Source organism: Rutilus rutilus (assembly GCF_951802725.1).
Source record: "Rutilus rutilus genome assembly, chromosome: 23".
Taxonomy (NCBI): domain Eukaryota; kingdom Metazoa; phylum Chordata; class Actinopteri; order Cypriniformes; family Leuciscidae; genus Rutilus; species Rutilus rutilus.
The window spans coordinates 9,830,959-9,844,072 of NC_140233.1; the positions used below are offsets into that span (position 1 = coordinate 9,830,959).

At 35.6% G+C, this 13,114-nt stretch overlaps 1 protein-coding gene across 2 annotated transcripts in view; it reads right to left on the bottom strand.

The window, feature by feature from the left end:
* Nucleotides 1-9,654, bottom strand: part of lrp5 (low density lipoprotein receptor-related protein 5) — a 57,436-nt gene extending 47,782 nt beyond the window's left edge. For both annotated transcript variants that reach the window (XM_084396959.1, XM_084396958.1), the window contains exons 1-2: nucleotides 9,450-9,654; nucleotides 489-689 (exon numbers count right to left, since the gene is read on the bottom strand). In XM_084396959.1, the coding sequence (XP_084253085.1) occupies nucleotides 489-689; nucleotides 9,450-9,531 (283 nt within the window). In that variant the 5' untranslated portion in view covers nucleotides 9,532-9,654. The remainder of the gene's footprint in view (nucleotides 1-488; nucleotides 690-9,449) is intronic.
* Between the last annotated feature and the right edge of the window lie 3,460 nt (nucleotides 9,655-13,114).

Sequence of the window (13,114 nt, forward strand, 5' to 3'; positions counted from 1 at the left end):
TCATAATATGACTGTTTTTACTGCATTTTTGAACACATAAATGCAGCCTTCGTGAAAACTCTTACTGACCTTAAACTTCTGAACAGTAGTGTATGTTGTAATGTCTATATTAGCTTAAGCATCACAACTTTGCTTTATTACTTTTATCTTTTGATTATTTAATGCATTTTATTTTTAGAAAAAAAGATTTTTTAGAATTAACTATTTCTATTTATCAGCTTATCGGTATCATCCAGAATTTTAGTATCAGTGCATAACTAGTATGGAAAACAGCATTGTGCTCAAAGAAATACAAATTTCAAAAATGGCAATATCTAATATACATTGCCATCTACAGTAATTCAAAAATGCGAAAAAGGTCTGCACTCTAAAATTATTTTATTACAGACAGGAGATAAAATTGAAAAATGTTTCGGCTCTTTGCCTTCGTCAGTGTGAGTGTGTTGATTGGCATCTACAGTAATGAAATAAAAAAACTCTGATCTTACAGATAGTAGTGAGGTTGTAGTGGGTCTGTTTGATGGCCTCCTCACTGACATCCGTCCAGAATATCAGGCCCTCAGAGAAAAGAAAGTCCACTGCGGCCGCGTCCTCAAGCTCACTGACGACCACAGCGGACTCCGACCGGCCCGCATCCGCGTCCACCAGACGAACATCCCGCCGGTTGGCGAAGAGCAGCAAAGGAGAACCTGGTGGCGAAAGTTCAGATGTGACCAAAGAGATGGGCAAGGTTTCATTTCATTGGGTTAAATCGTCATCAAAAAATATTGGAGCAACAGACAATAACATTTTCGTTACAAATTATGACACTGCGTTTTTGCTACCAAGGAATCTGCCCTTTCAAAAAACGTGCTTGGTAATCCACTCCGTCTGTCTGCAGCAATCCAGGCTCCCGGTCTCTAAATAATCAGTGTTTTTCATGAACTCATCGAGTTAAATGAGAGGCACATGTGACGCTCTCTAGGGAAAGGATAGCAGAGGAAACAACGGAAATGTCTGCCCTTCGTTTTGGCACCCAGATATCTCCACGGGGACTGCCAGTTGGCACCTCGCACCCGTCCGCATGTGCCAGCAAGTGCCACTCACGTCGCAGTCAATAACTTCTAGGGGGTGGGGGGAGGACATATGATGTCATTAGTTGCAGACACAATGGCTATGGTGAGTGCACTGAGGGTTGGGACGTCCTGCTGTGGTTTACCAGCATGCCGCTTTACTAAGAACCATGTCACCATCGGCAAGCAATTGTGGGTTTCTGATGTTCGTAGTAATGCTATTAATAATAACACTTCAAACTCCTCAGGGATTAATATTAACCCTATAAAGCCAACTTTATCATATTTGATACGCAAATTTCGAAGGCTTCTAAATTAGCAACATGAAAAACCTGTTGTACACAATCTATTACACGCCTTCTGTCGTCTGATTAATTTCGTCTTTTTAGCAAGTAAAAGGCCTTTTAGTATAATTGTAAAGTAAATGTAAGAATAACTTTTATATTGTTAGTAATATTTCATGGTGAACACTGACTGGAATGAAGCAAATTAGGTTTAGTTGATTATCCACACATAATTTTTTTAGAAATATATAAATATATATATGTATGTATGTATGACTATTATTTTATATGTCATGCTTTAGAGGGTTAAAATCTGTGAGGAGAGCCATTGAATGGAAGTTTTTTTTCAGGTTTTTTCCTCACCCAGGTAAAAACTAAGTCTGATCGCTTAACAGCCTCTCCTCAACAAACTGCATGATTTCAGATAGCTATCACTCAAGTCTGTAGCAAGACTTTAATTCCCGTGATTAGAGGTTTGTTTAGATGCCAACCTAAAGTACGAGCAAAAGTAATAGCAATTTGTTACTTACTTCAAGATTTCAATGGTCCTTAAAGTGGCATTTTCCATCACGTGATCTCAGCTGTCTGCCCAGGCTGCTATCCACTAAGCAAGCAGTCTTACGAGACTAAACAGTGCACGATGTGTGATTTGGTGCTATCTAAAAGCAAACACCGCAGCAATTTTGGGCTTGAGGGTTATTTTTTCACTAGTCAGCAGGGATAACGTAACAAGGTCTTTTAAATTATAGGCAACTATAAATAAGCCATTCATAGGTTGATTTTATTAAAAAGTGAAGCACCAAACATTGATGACCATAAAATGAAGATAATTTAAGCCACATAATTGCAACATAACTCAAGATAATATTATTTAAAAAAAATAAAATAAAAAAACATTAAAAAGTGGCAGTTATTGAGTTGAAGTTTATAAAAAGATTTTTCCATATTATTTATATATATAATATATATATATATATATATATATATATATATATATATATATATATATATATATATATATATACACACACACTAAATTGATTTTAAATTGTTCATTAACTATTGCCTAATTAGAATTAAAAACCCTGAATTTGAAGTACTTATGACTTGTTGTTTAACTTTGAAAATCCAACTTTATTGAGCAAACAAAAGAAAAAAACGTGAAAGTACTGAAGAGATATATGTCAGATAATCTGAACGTCATTTAAATATCAGTGACGTCCTGCTAAGAACACACATTGTTTAGTAAGTTGCCATATACAACACTCTAGCCAGATTTGATCAATCCTTCTCTGTAACCTGGGCTATATAAAACTATTCAAGACCACTAATTTCAAGACAAATTTACTGTAGACATAAAATGATGCTAAGTCCAAAACAATACCTTTAAGCTGACCTTTCCTTACGGTTTTTCACAAACTTGTGTGCCCGGCATTGACCACAGGAAGTGTCTTGCAATTATTTGGCAAGTGTAAACGCAACTTTAGCATGATATACCGTTGTATACACTTCATACAAACACAGCACTTCGTCTACTAAACAGTGACAGAGGCGTGAAGTATACAGGCTGTAAGCAACAACAGACCCCAGACATCAAACAAAAAAACCCTGTCCTCACTTCGCCTGGCCCACAGATTGCTCCTTCAGTCATTTGGTCCACTTCTTTAACTTCTTTCTTCCAGCTTTCCAACTACATCAAAGACAGAGACCAACCAACTCCAATCACTCTGAAAAGGAGATGCAGGTCTATTCTTTCTTCTTATCAGTTAGTTTCTTTAAGCATTTACATATTACACAGTTTGGTGTCGAGCTGGGCGATATGGACAAAAAGGTTATCACGATAAAAATTTATATCAGTCGATATCGTAATTAACACGATAAATGTCAAATCTTTATTTCTTTCAAGTTTTTTCGACTGAGTGAAAGATGTAGAAACCAGACAGTTAATTGTGGTTTAATCATCAGAACATGACAAACACTAGCCAAACAGCCAGGTGAACATTTCAAAAATTTATTTGACATTAGCTTGAGTTGACAGTAGCAGTTGCTTTAGTTGGGATGAGAAGTCAATTTATGTTCGTTAACAAAAACAGAAAAAAATACATACAAATTTTATCAACCTCATTTTAAAGGGCAAGTAAAGTAAAGTAAAACTGTGAAATCTGACAACAACTGCCTCATAGATTTTGTTTCTAAATGCTCAAATCATGGCCAAAAACCTGCATACGCATGCACAGTCCTAAGCGCACTAACTGTTTCTATAGGAACCGGAGCTTCTAAAGACAGCTGGAGTGATGCGATGACTTTACCAATCGCCGATTGGCTCTTTTTCTTTAGAAGGCGGGACTTATTCCGCCATATTTCGCATTGCACTTTCTCCCATTCATAGTAATAGGAGTGCACTGTCTTTCTGAATATAAAGACTTTGAATTATATTACATTACTCATTTACATTGTCTACATTAATAATTTAATAAAATTTGGTATGAATATCCCACAGTTCTGCCACAATCTCGTTGTTTCAGTTAGTGTTACTATAGTAAATCATGGTAAAAGTTGGCGACTTAAACGGCTTCTATCGCTTTTGGCTCATTGTTTCTCCTGTTTTCAGTGTCAGTATTGTTCAGAAAGTCAGCGCCATTTCATCTGGCTTTAAACTGGTTAAAATTACAAGACATTTGATTTGAGGTTTGTATGGGAGAACTCTGCTGCACCGAACTCGAATGCTTCTCACTGGATCTCACAGTGCTGTTAACTGGTCGACCCATTTTCAGTTGTGTTATATAATTTATCGAGGAAAACTATATCGCGATAATCATTGCTATCGTTTTATCGCCAGCCCTAGTTTGGTGGGACTATTGGCAATGCATAATCAAGCAGTATAATTGCAGCACATGCTTCCATCTGCACAGAAAAGCCTTTGGAATGGTCCACCAGAGCCTGGGAGGATTCGGACACCTCCTTCCCCGGCGAGCACAGAGCAGTGGGGATTAAAAAGATAACCTCGTCCCAACAGCTGCACTGTTTTATGAGATCACACAGACCTCTGCGTCCCAAATGTGCAAGAAAATACACCACCGTCCGCCGCCAGCATGATGCATATAACAACCACCACTACCCCTACCCAGCACAATCTCCTACCCAAACAGACGAGATTACTCCCCGTGTCGTTTCCTTCAGTTATGGACAAAACCAAACACATTAGTTGAAGGATAGAATTAGATTCTCAGCCCTTGTGACTAACCTTTATTACAAAATATAAAGGTTGTTCAATGGTACAGTAGAACTAGGGATTTTGTCTGTATACATATTTGATTTATCTCATATAGGATGCATTTAGTTAAGAATTAACGCGGTAGTAAAGCGCGCCGGTTATCATCTTTAGCTTCAGCGGATGCTGCAATGCACACATTAATAAGTATGATTGGGACTGTCATATTGCATAACATTATAAAGAGAGCACTATTGTAATAAAAACGTTGTGAATTCTTTGGGTTAGTTAGCCTAGTTGCTGTGTTTCAGTGCATTGAAGAGCGCATCCACAACAGGAGTTACACATTCTAACTAACACGTAACTTAGTTCAAGTTTTGCATTTGTGCCATTTTGTGCAGATATAATTGTAATATTATGTTTATTTTGTATAAATATACGGTTAATCTCATATAAGATGCGTTTGGTTAATTAACCAGCTAACAAAGCACTTCAGTTTCCCGGCGATCATTCAACTTTTATTTTTCTCACATAATTTTCATAAACAATATGGTTAAATTAAAATCATTTCATTATTGTCCGTTAGGGTTAGGGTTAGGGTTAGACTATTTAAAATAGAGGCTAGAGGCTATTATAAATGTTTTCTATGGCACATTTTGTTTCTTTATACGCAAGTAATGTTGTCCAATGACTTGTTTGCATTATTTAGGCATAATTGTATTTATTTGTAAGGCAATTGATTTCTTTTTTTTTAATCTTTTTCTTTTTTTGATGATAAAGAAAGTTAGCCATAGGAGAATAAAACTAATTTTAGACAGTCAGACAGACAGATACACAGATAGTTAGACATAGATAGACAGATTGAACATAATTAGAAGCCACTCAAAGATTCGTTTAAGGAGTTTCTACAAGTTCAGAACTTCTGTGGACACAAATCTTTCTCCCAGTGCACATCTGAGGTGCACTATGAGAAAGAAAAGGGAAAACAGATGAACTTCGTAATGGTTTTAGAGTCAACGGGACAGATAAAGGACAAAAGCAAAGCAAGCTTCGTTTCAATGGATGTTTAAACGACGCGGCTTACTAGAGGAAACAAAATCCAGCAAAAGTCCAGCAAAAAATTTCAGCCACAGCGTGAAGATCGCTAATCTCTCTAAACAGACGTCCCTAGGAGAACTCATTTCCACTCTATAACCAAACACCCATATGACTTAGGAACTTCCGCTCTTCTCCGACTTTTGTAGTGCCAGGAGGGGTAGTTTGAGAGCACCTGGGCCCACCGGGCTCCTCCTTTGTAGAGGAACAGCACAAAGAAACAGCTGAAGGAGTCTGAGCTTGTCACCAGAATTAACCGTCTACAGAAGGGAGGAGCACAAAGGAGGCTAGAGGTTTACGAACACGTGAAGAGTCCTGGAAAGTGGGTAAAAGAGCTTCAAATGAAAGGCTGCTCAGCTCATTCACTATATCTGTTTTCTTCCTCTGTCCTCAATCTCCTTTTACCTACCTGATCTGTCTGATTACGATCAAAACCGGTCGCTCACTTCCTCCAACCCATATCAGCAAGAGACCATACAGTAAAGCCAAGAGACTGTGTAAAGGAAAACATGCAAGTATGCAAACACGCAAAGCGTTTAAAAAAACCAAGAACAAGGTGAACTCTGTGACACCTTCTTACGATCCTAATAAACTAATTCACACTTAAAGACATGTTTAATTTCTCAAAATGCATTTTTTTTTTAAATATATCTATCTATCTTACATAGTCTACAAAAATGAAACTACATAAAAATAAAAATAAAACACAAAAGTCCTGCAAAGTCACATAAGAGGATAAAAACTGGGACTATATGCTACATTTCCTTCATTTTCCCCCCATAAATCATTTTATTCATATGCAAACTTGTTTAACTAGCTTAAGGAGTGATTGGCATTGGCAGTAGGAGCTTAACAACTGCATCAAAAGTTTTGTGGTTATTGTTATGCTAAATTTTAACGAGGCCTTTTGTTGTTCACGCATGTTAAATTAGCAATACATGCAACAGAATTTCCTCAATCGCTTTTATCTTAGAATACACACAAAAAAAGAAATCACATACTGGGTTACCACTACTTATTAAATCTGAATTAATACTACTAGAAACAACTACAGAGATGAGGCTCTGACATTTGCAGTGATGCTTTCTGGCAGACATTACCAACCTTACATGGTGGCATGTCAACAAATGAACCACTTGCTATTGACGTGACTTGAATAAATCAGGTTTTCCTCCAAAAATGTAAGAACACCGAGCCCACACTCTAAAAGAACAAATAACATGACGGTCTGTTCTCGTAATTGCAATATAATAGCTTGTATTAATGCAACAACAGCTGCATACAATACAAACAAAGTAGCCTGCAATAATTTAGGTACATTTTGGCCAAGAATAAGGAGGTTTTGTTCCCTCACTCTTGAAAATTAAAGGTTCTGCAATAGTACTTTGTTCAAATTCTTGATTTAACAAGCTTTTTATTATAATCTTGGTTTATGGGTTCTTTAAAGGGATAGGCTAGCTCACAAAAAAAAAAAAAATCTGTCATCATTTACTCACCCTCATGTTGTTACAAACCTGTATGAGTTTCTGTCTTCTGTTGAACACTAAAGATATTTTAAAAAAAAAATTGGTAACCAGACAATTGGCGGCACCCATTGACTTCCACAGTATTGTTTTCCTACTATGGAAGTCAATGGGTGCCGTCAACTGTTTGGTTACCAATATTCTTTAAAATTTCTTCTTTAGTGTTCAACAGAAGAAAGAAACTCATACAGGTTTGGAACATGAGGGTGAGTAAGTGATGACAAATTTTTCATTTTTGGGTGAACCATCCCTTTAAAGCACACTTAGGCCTATATAAATGGTGTTCTTATAGTACAATAAAGACAATTTAAGCAAATTGTTCTTTGTGAAACCTTTTTAGATATGTATCTTTACCTTTTTATAGGATTGGAATGGACTGGATTCATGTTGTTTTCACAACTTCACTATATCATAACTTTTAATAATTAGTCTTTCGCAAACTCTTTTGCTTAAATGTTCATGTACATTCAAAATCTGAATATATCTTACAATATATAAAATCAAAGCATTTCTAACAATTCCAATGTATATTAACTGATCATCTTAAGCATTATTTAAGCAATTAAGTTTGTTGGAATGGTTTAGTAGACTAGTGTAATATAAAAGGACTATGTGAAGTGGCTGGTAAATGTTAAGAAAGTTTGAATACAATATAAATAGGCGAGTTGTTGCATTGCGTATAATGACTCAATGAAACTGAATTAAAATATTCACACGGTTCTGCTTGCTTCCCCCAGAAATAAAACCAAACCAGAGTTCAATCTCTCGCTCTTGCTAGGAGTGAATATAAACATCCCAGCAAACCAATAATGAGTACATGGTGCTAAAACCATAAATATTTAAGCACAGGCCTGTTTGAACGCCCATTTCTCACCAGCAACTTTAACAGCAAAGTTTTCAGCAATGCTGCTCAATAACATTTATGAAACTTTCTGATATTAATAATATGTGCCCAGGTTTTTTTTTTTAAATAGACATTTAATTCATAGTTTTTGTTCCAATAGCCTAAATAGGGAGTTGAGATGTATATTCAAAAAGGGAGTTGACATTCAAAAATGTGATATACTTCACCAAAAACTATTTTGCTTGTTCTTTTATACTGTAAAAAAGTTGCTGCCTTAAAGATTTAAGTACAATCAACTTGAATGTTAAGTGATGTCAACTTAAATTGCATTAAACTGACATAAAACAAATAAGTTGATTCTTGTAACTTCAGCTAAAAAGTTGAAAACTGTTTAACTTATTTTGATGAGTTAAAGCAATGTAAAAACATATGTTTTCATACCTTATTGATCATATAATTTTGTACAGTGTATAGGTTACTTACTATTCATGTAGCTTAAGATATTGAAAGACTATAGGCTACTTCTAAAAATTGATTTATTACCCTGCAGGTCCATTTTAAACGAACTAGTTAAGTAAAAAAAAACAGAGAAATGGAGACTGGTTACAGACAGACATACTAAATACATAATATTTATATACGTTCAACTAAAAAATGTATGGACACACCAAGGCTACCTATTTAGACGTACCCTAAACAAACGAATCGCCTGCTATGAACAAGTAATGTTAATTAAGGTTATGAATTTACTAAAAATGTGTTAGAAAACAAATCTGGCTCTTTATATTGGAGGTATCTGAGCTTGCTGAGTCTCTTTTTTACTCTTGAACTTCAGCAGTGTTTCCGTTGAAACTGTAACGTTGGTTTATCCGCTAAATAGCCAATAATAGTATTCAGATGAAGGTCAGGTAAAACAACAGGCTTTTAAAAAGTTTTAAAAGCCCATTTAATAACTTTACACTGTTTTCTCGCTGTTTGACATCCGACACCGCCGAGGCCCTCCATAACACACAACCAGAGCAGTTTACTCGTCCTGGGAGCTAAAAAAACTCCGATCAAACATGTCAATTCCTTACAGCAGTCATCATAAAATGCTGATTTTAGTTTATAAGCTTCAACTCAACTTCCAGAAGTGCACATCTGGGTCAACAGACCCGCCGCAGACTAGGCTATAGACCAAATCAGCTCAACTTTACGCAGACTTAACTCACTAAAGTTACTTCTCAAACTATTGTTGCACTACTACATTTCTTCTGTGAAATACACGCTCGTGCGAAACTAAACAAAATAGGCAAAAACCTGCACGAGACCAACCGTGCCCTAGTTTGTTTCGCGCTCGTGCGTTTTACTTTGTATCACATTGTTCTCGGTGATATAATGACTTCAACACCTCAGAGCCGTAGGGGAAAAAAAAAACTTAACAAAAACTATTTTACTCACCACGAATCACCGTCAGACTACAACAAAGCAGCAGTTCCAGCAATAAAATCTCCATCGCAAGCTCTCCGGGCTTTAATTCCATAATCCCAGCTCCATTTCTTCGAGGTATTTGTGTTAGGAGAAAGTTTGTAGTCCGTAGGTCGATGAGTCGGACTTTTTTTCGCCCGAGCGACTCTTCTAGCGATAGTAGAGAGGAGGCACGAGGAGGGAATGACTGACAGCGGAAACTGATCGACGTCATCAAGTGGGGTTGTGCTGCGCTGTGGCGCGTTCGCCTCGCCAGAATAGTAGGACCGAAGACACACACTGTAAACTGTTAGTCATTTAGAAAAACGTTAAATACTACAGTAAAATGGATAAGTGTAAAGATAAATCATCAGTTTGGAAACATTACAAATATTTTTAATGTTTTTGAAAGCAGTCTCTTATGCTCACTTAGGCTGCATTTAATTGATCAAAAATACAGAAAAATATTATATTATATTATAATATTGTGAAATATTATTACAATTTAAAGTGATGGTTTTCTAATTTTATATAGGCTACTTTAAAATTTAATTTATTTCTGTGATGCAAAACTGAATCGGGCTCATTCCTCCAGGTTTCAGTGTCACATGATCCTTCAAAAATCATTGTGATATGCTGATTTATTATCAATGTTGAAAACAGATGTGCTGCTCAATATTTTTTTGGAACCTATTGATACTTTTTTGTTTTTTAGGATTCAGTGATAAATAAAAAGTTAAAAAAGAACTGCATTTATCCAAAATAGATTTTTTTTTAACAATATAAGTTGCTTTCTATCACTTTTTTTAATCATATTAACACATTAATTTCTTTCAACAACAACAACAAAAAAAAAACTGACCCCAAACTTTTGAACATTAGTGTATATTGTTACAAAAGATTTCTATTTTAAATAAACGCTGCATGCTCTTTTTTAAACTTTTTATTAATCAAATAATCCTGAAAAAAATAAATAAGCAGCACAACTGTTTCCAACACTGATAATAAATCAGCATATTAGAATGATTCCTGAAGGATCATGCACTGAAGATGGAGTAATGGCTGATGAAAATTCATTTTTGCAGAAATAAATTATATTTTAAAGTAGCCTATAGAAAACCATTATTTTAAATTGTAATAATATTTCACAATATTACATTTTTCTCTGTATTTTTGATCAAATAAATGCAGGCTTGATGAGCATAAGTGACTTTTTTTAGAAACATTAAAAACAGTAATGGTTCCCAACCTTTGACAGGTGCGTATTGAACTAAAATATTATGCTTTTTTTTATTTTTATTTTATTTTCTTAATTTTTTCCATTGGAGTTTTTTATGTTGCATTCGTTTTTTTAGGTAATGTTTACTGTTTTATCATGATGTCGTGTGTTACCATGATGGTGTTTTATGTTTGTGTGTGTGTGTATCACAGTGATCTTTCGTTATGTTATCATGTGGGTGTCCAAATAAGTTATCAGTACAAACAGTAACAAAGATTTTAATCACTCAAATAGGCTGGTATATTAACATTATTATTTATTGACATATATACAGTTACAGAATATAGTCAACAAACATCAACATTGTGAAATAATAATCTAAAAGTCAGGTGTGTCTAAACAGAAATAGACTTTCAGAAATAAATCCAGAAGCTTTAATGTAAAAAGAGCAGAACAGAAGAATTATAAAACTCAATTCTGATGTATTCAAAATATTGTAAAGTCTTCAAGAATGCACGCTGACTTTAAATCAGTGCATTTAACTTTTTATTAGTTATATTTAATAGTAAAGACGTACAATGACTAATTGTAATGTTTAAAATCATAGGACTATCTATATATACACACTATAGCCAGGGTTGTCAACCGGGAAGGACAATGGGATCTCTTGTTCTGGGCCCTGATGAAGGGGGCCCACTATAGGTCCACTATGGTATAGCCTACACATCAAGCCTTGGGGCAAAGTCAGGGACATGACATGACTAATTTAAAAGTTTCATTTCAGTTTTTTTTTTAAAAGGGGAAAATATTTCAATTTTGTGTCATTTCAGTGGAAGGGAAGTGATGTTAGACCTTCCATTGCATACCCTGATCTCATGCGGCTTCTGGTATTTCAGGGGATTTTTAGTAGAAGGAACATCAATGTTTGATGCAGAATTATAAAAATATTTTAGGGAAATAAAAAAAAAAACCAAATGAGTCCATATATACCGTATGGCGCTTCTGGTATATTAGCAATCGACTCATTTTAGTCTCTTTTTATTTCCCTGAATGATTTTTATTATTCTGTATAGAATTTGGTAGAAGTTGATGAGACATATTTGAGTTCTCTGATTGCAGATTTTGAAATATGTGACCCTGGACCACAAAACCAGTCACATGGGTCAATTTTTTTAAACTGAGATTTATACATCATCTAAAAGCTGAATAAATAAGCTTTCCATTGATGTATGGTTTGTTAGGTTAGGACAATATTTGAAAATCTGGAATCTGAGGGTGCAAAAAAATCGAAACATTGAGAAAATCGCCTTTGAAGTTGTCCATTTATGTTCGCGACTGAGCTGCATTCACTCACAAAAATAAATGTTTTATATATTTACGGTAGGAAATTTACAAATTACCTTCATGGAACATGATCTTTACTATATATACTAATGATTTTTGGCATAAAAGAAAAATCGATAATTTTGACCCATGCAATGTATTGTTGGCATTGCCACAAATATACCTGTGCGACTTGTGACTGGTTTTGTGATCCAGAGTTCTGAAACATTAGGAGACAAATGTGAGATTAGCGTCTTCTGGAGTCATTTTTTCTGGAGAACAATCTGAGAAACAAATGAGATGTTAAAGAGATCTCATTTTGCTTTCCTACGGGGAGAGATGGAAGTTTTAAAATGCATAAAACATGCTTTGCAAGTGAGTGACACATCAATTCTTCTCTGTACTTTAGAAAACAGCAGCTTAAACATGCCAAGCTTGGCACAGCCTTCTCCTTTTAGTTGCTAGCCTGTTATGTTTCTTTATGCTCATATGAAAGCTCATTTTATAAAAGGGTAAAATACAATGATGCAAATTTATTTCGGCCTCTTTCATGAGTCCTGAGGTGCTGTAAACATCAAGGATCAAACTGAACCCCTGGCAGACTGAAAGCCCTCATTGAGTTGAATGGTAAAGTTCTGCAACCGACTCCAAATCCAAAGTGAAAGCATATGTGCGCGGTAGTGCGTGTGAGCGAAGCAGGCAGTAATTCCCGGGCCTAGAGAAATATGCTGTAATGAAACCTGCCTTTACAGTCACCTGTGCAATAGCTCTCGGCGTTCTCTTTGATCCGCCGAGCACTGCGCGTAAATAAAAAATCACTTTCTCCACTGCCCGTTTACTTTTGAATATTAGACTTTGCATTAATGCATCCAAGACTTAATGCAAGACATATTTCGCGCGTAACAGATGCCATCTGGAACAAGTCCTCTTAAAACAAAGGGTTTATAGAGGCATCATGTCAATGTGCTTTGCACTAACCCTGTTGCTTGCTACCTATACTTTTCACTGGAAACTCATAGTCAGGATTTCATAGTCGGCCTGAAGCCGTGCTGAAATATGTGTCTGCCACTTAGTTACACAACCATGGAAAACAGCAATATTGTGCTGAAAGTTGTAG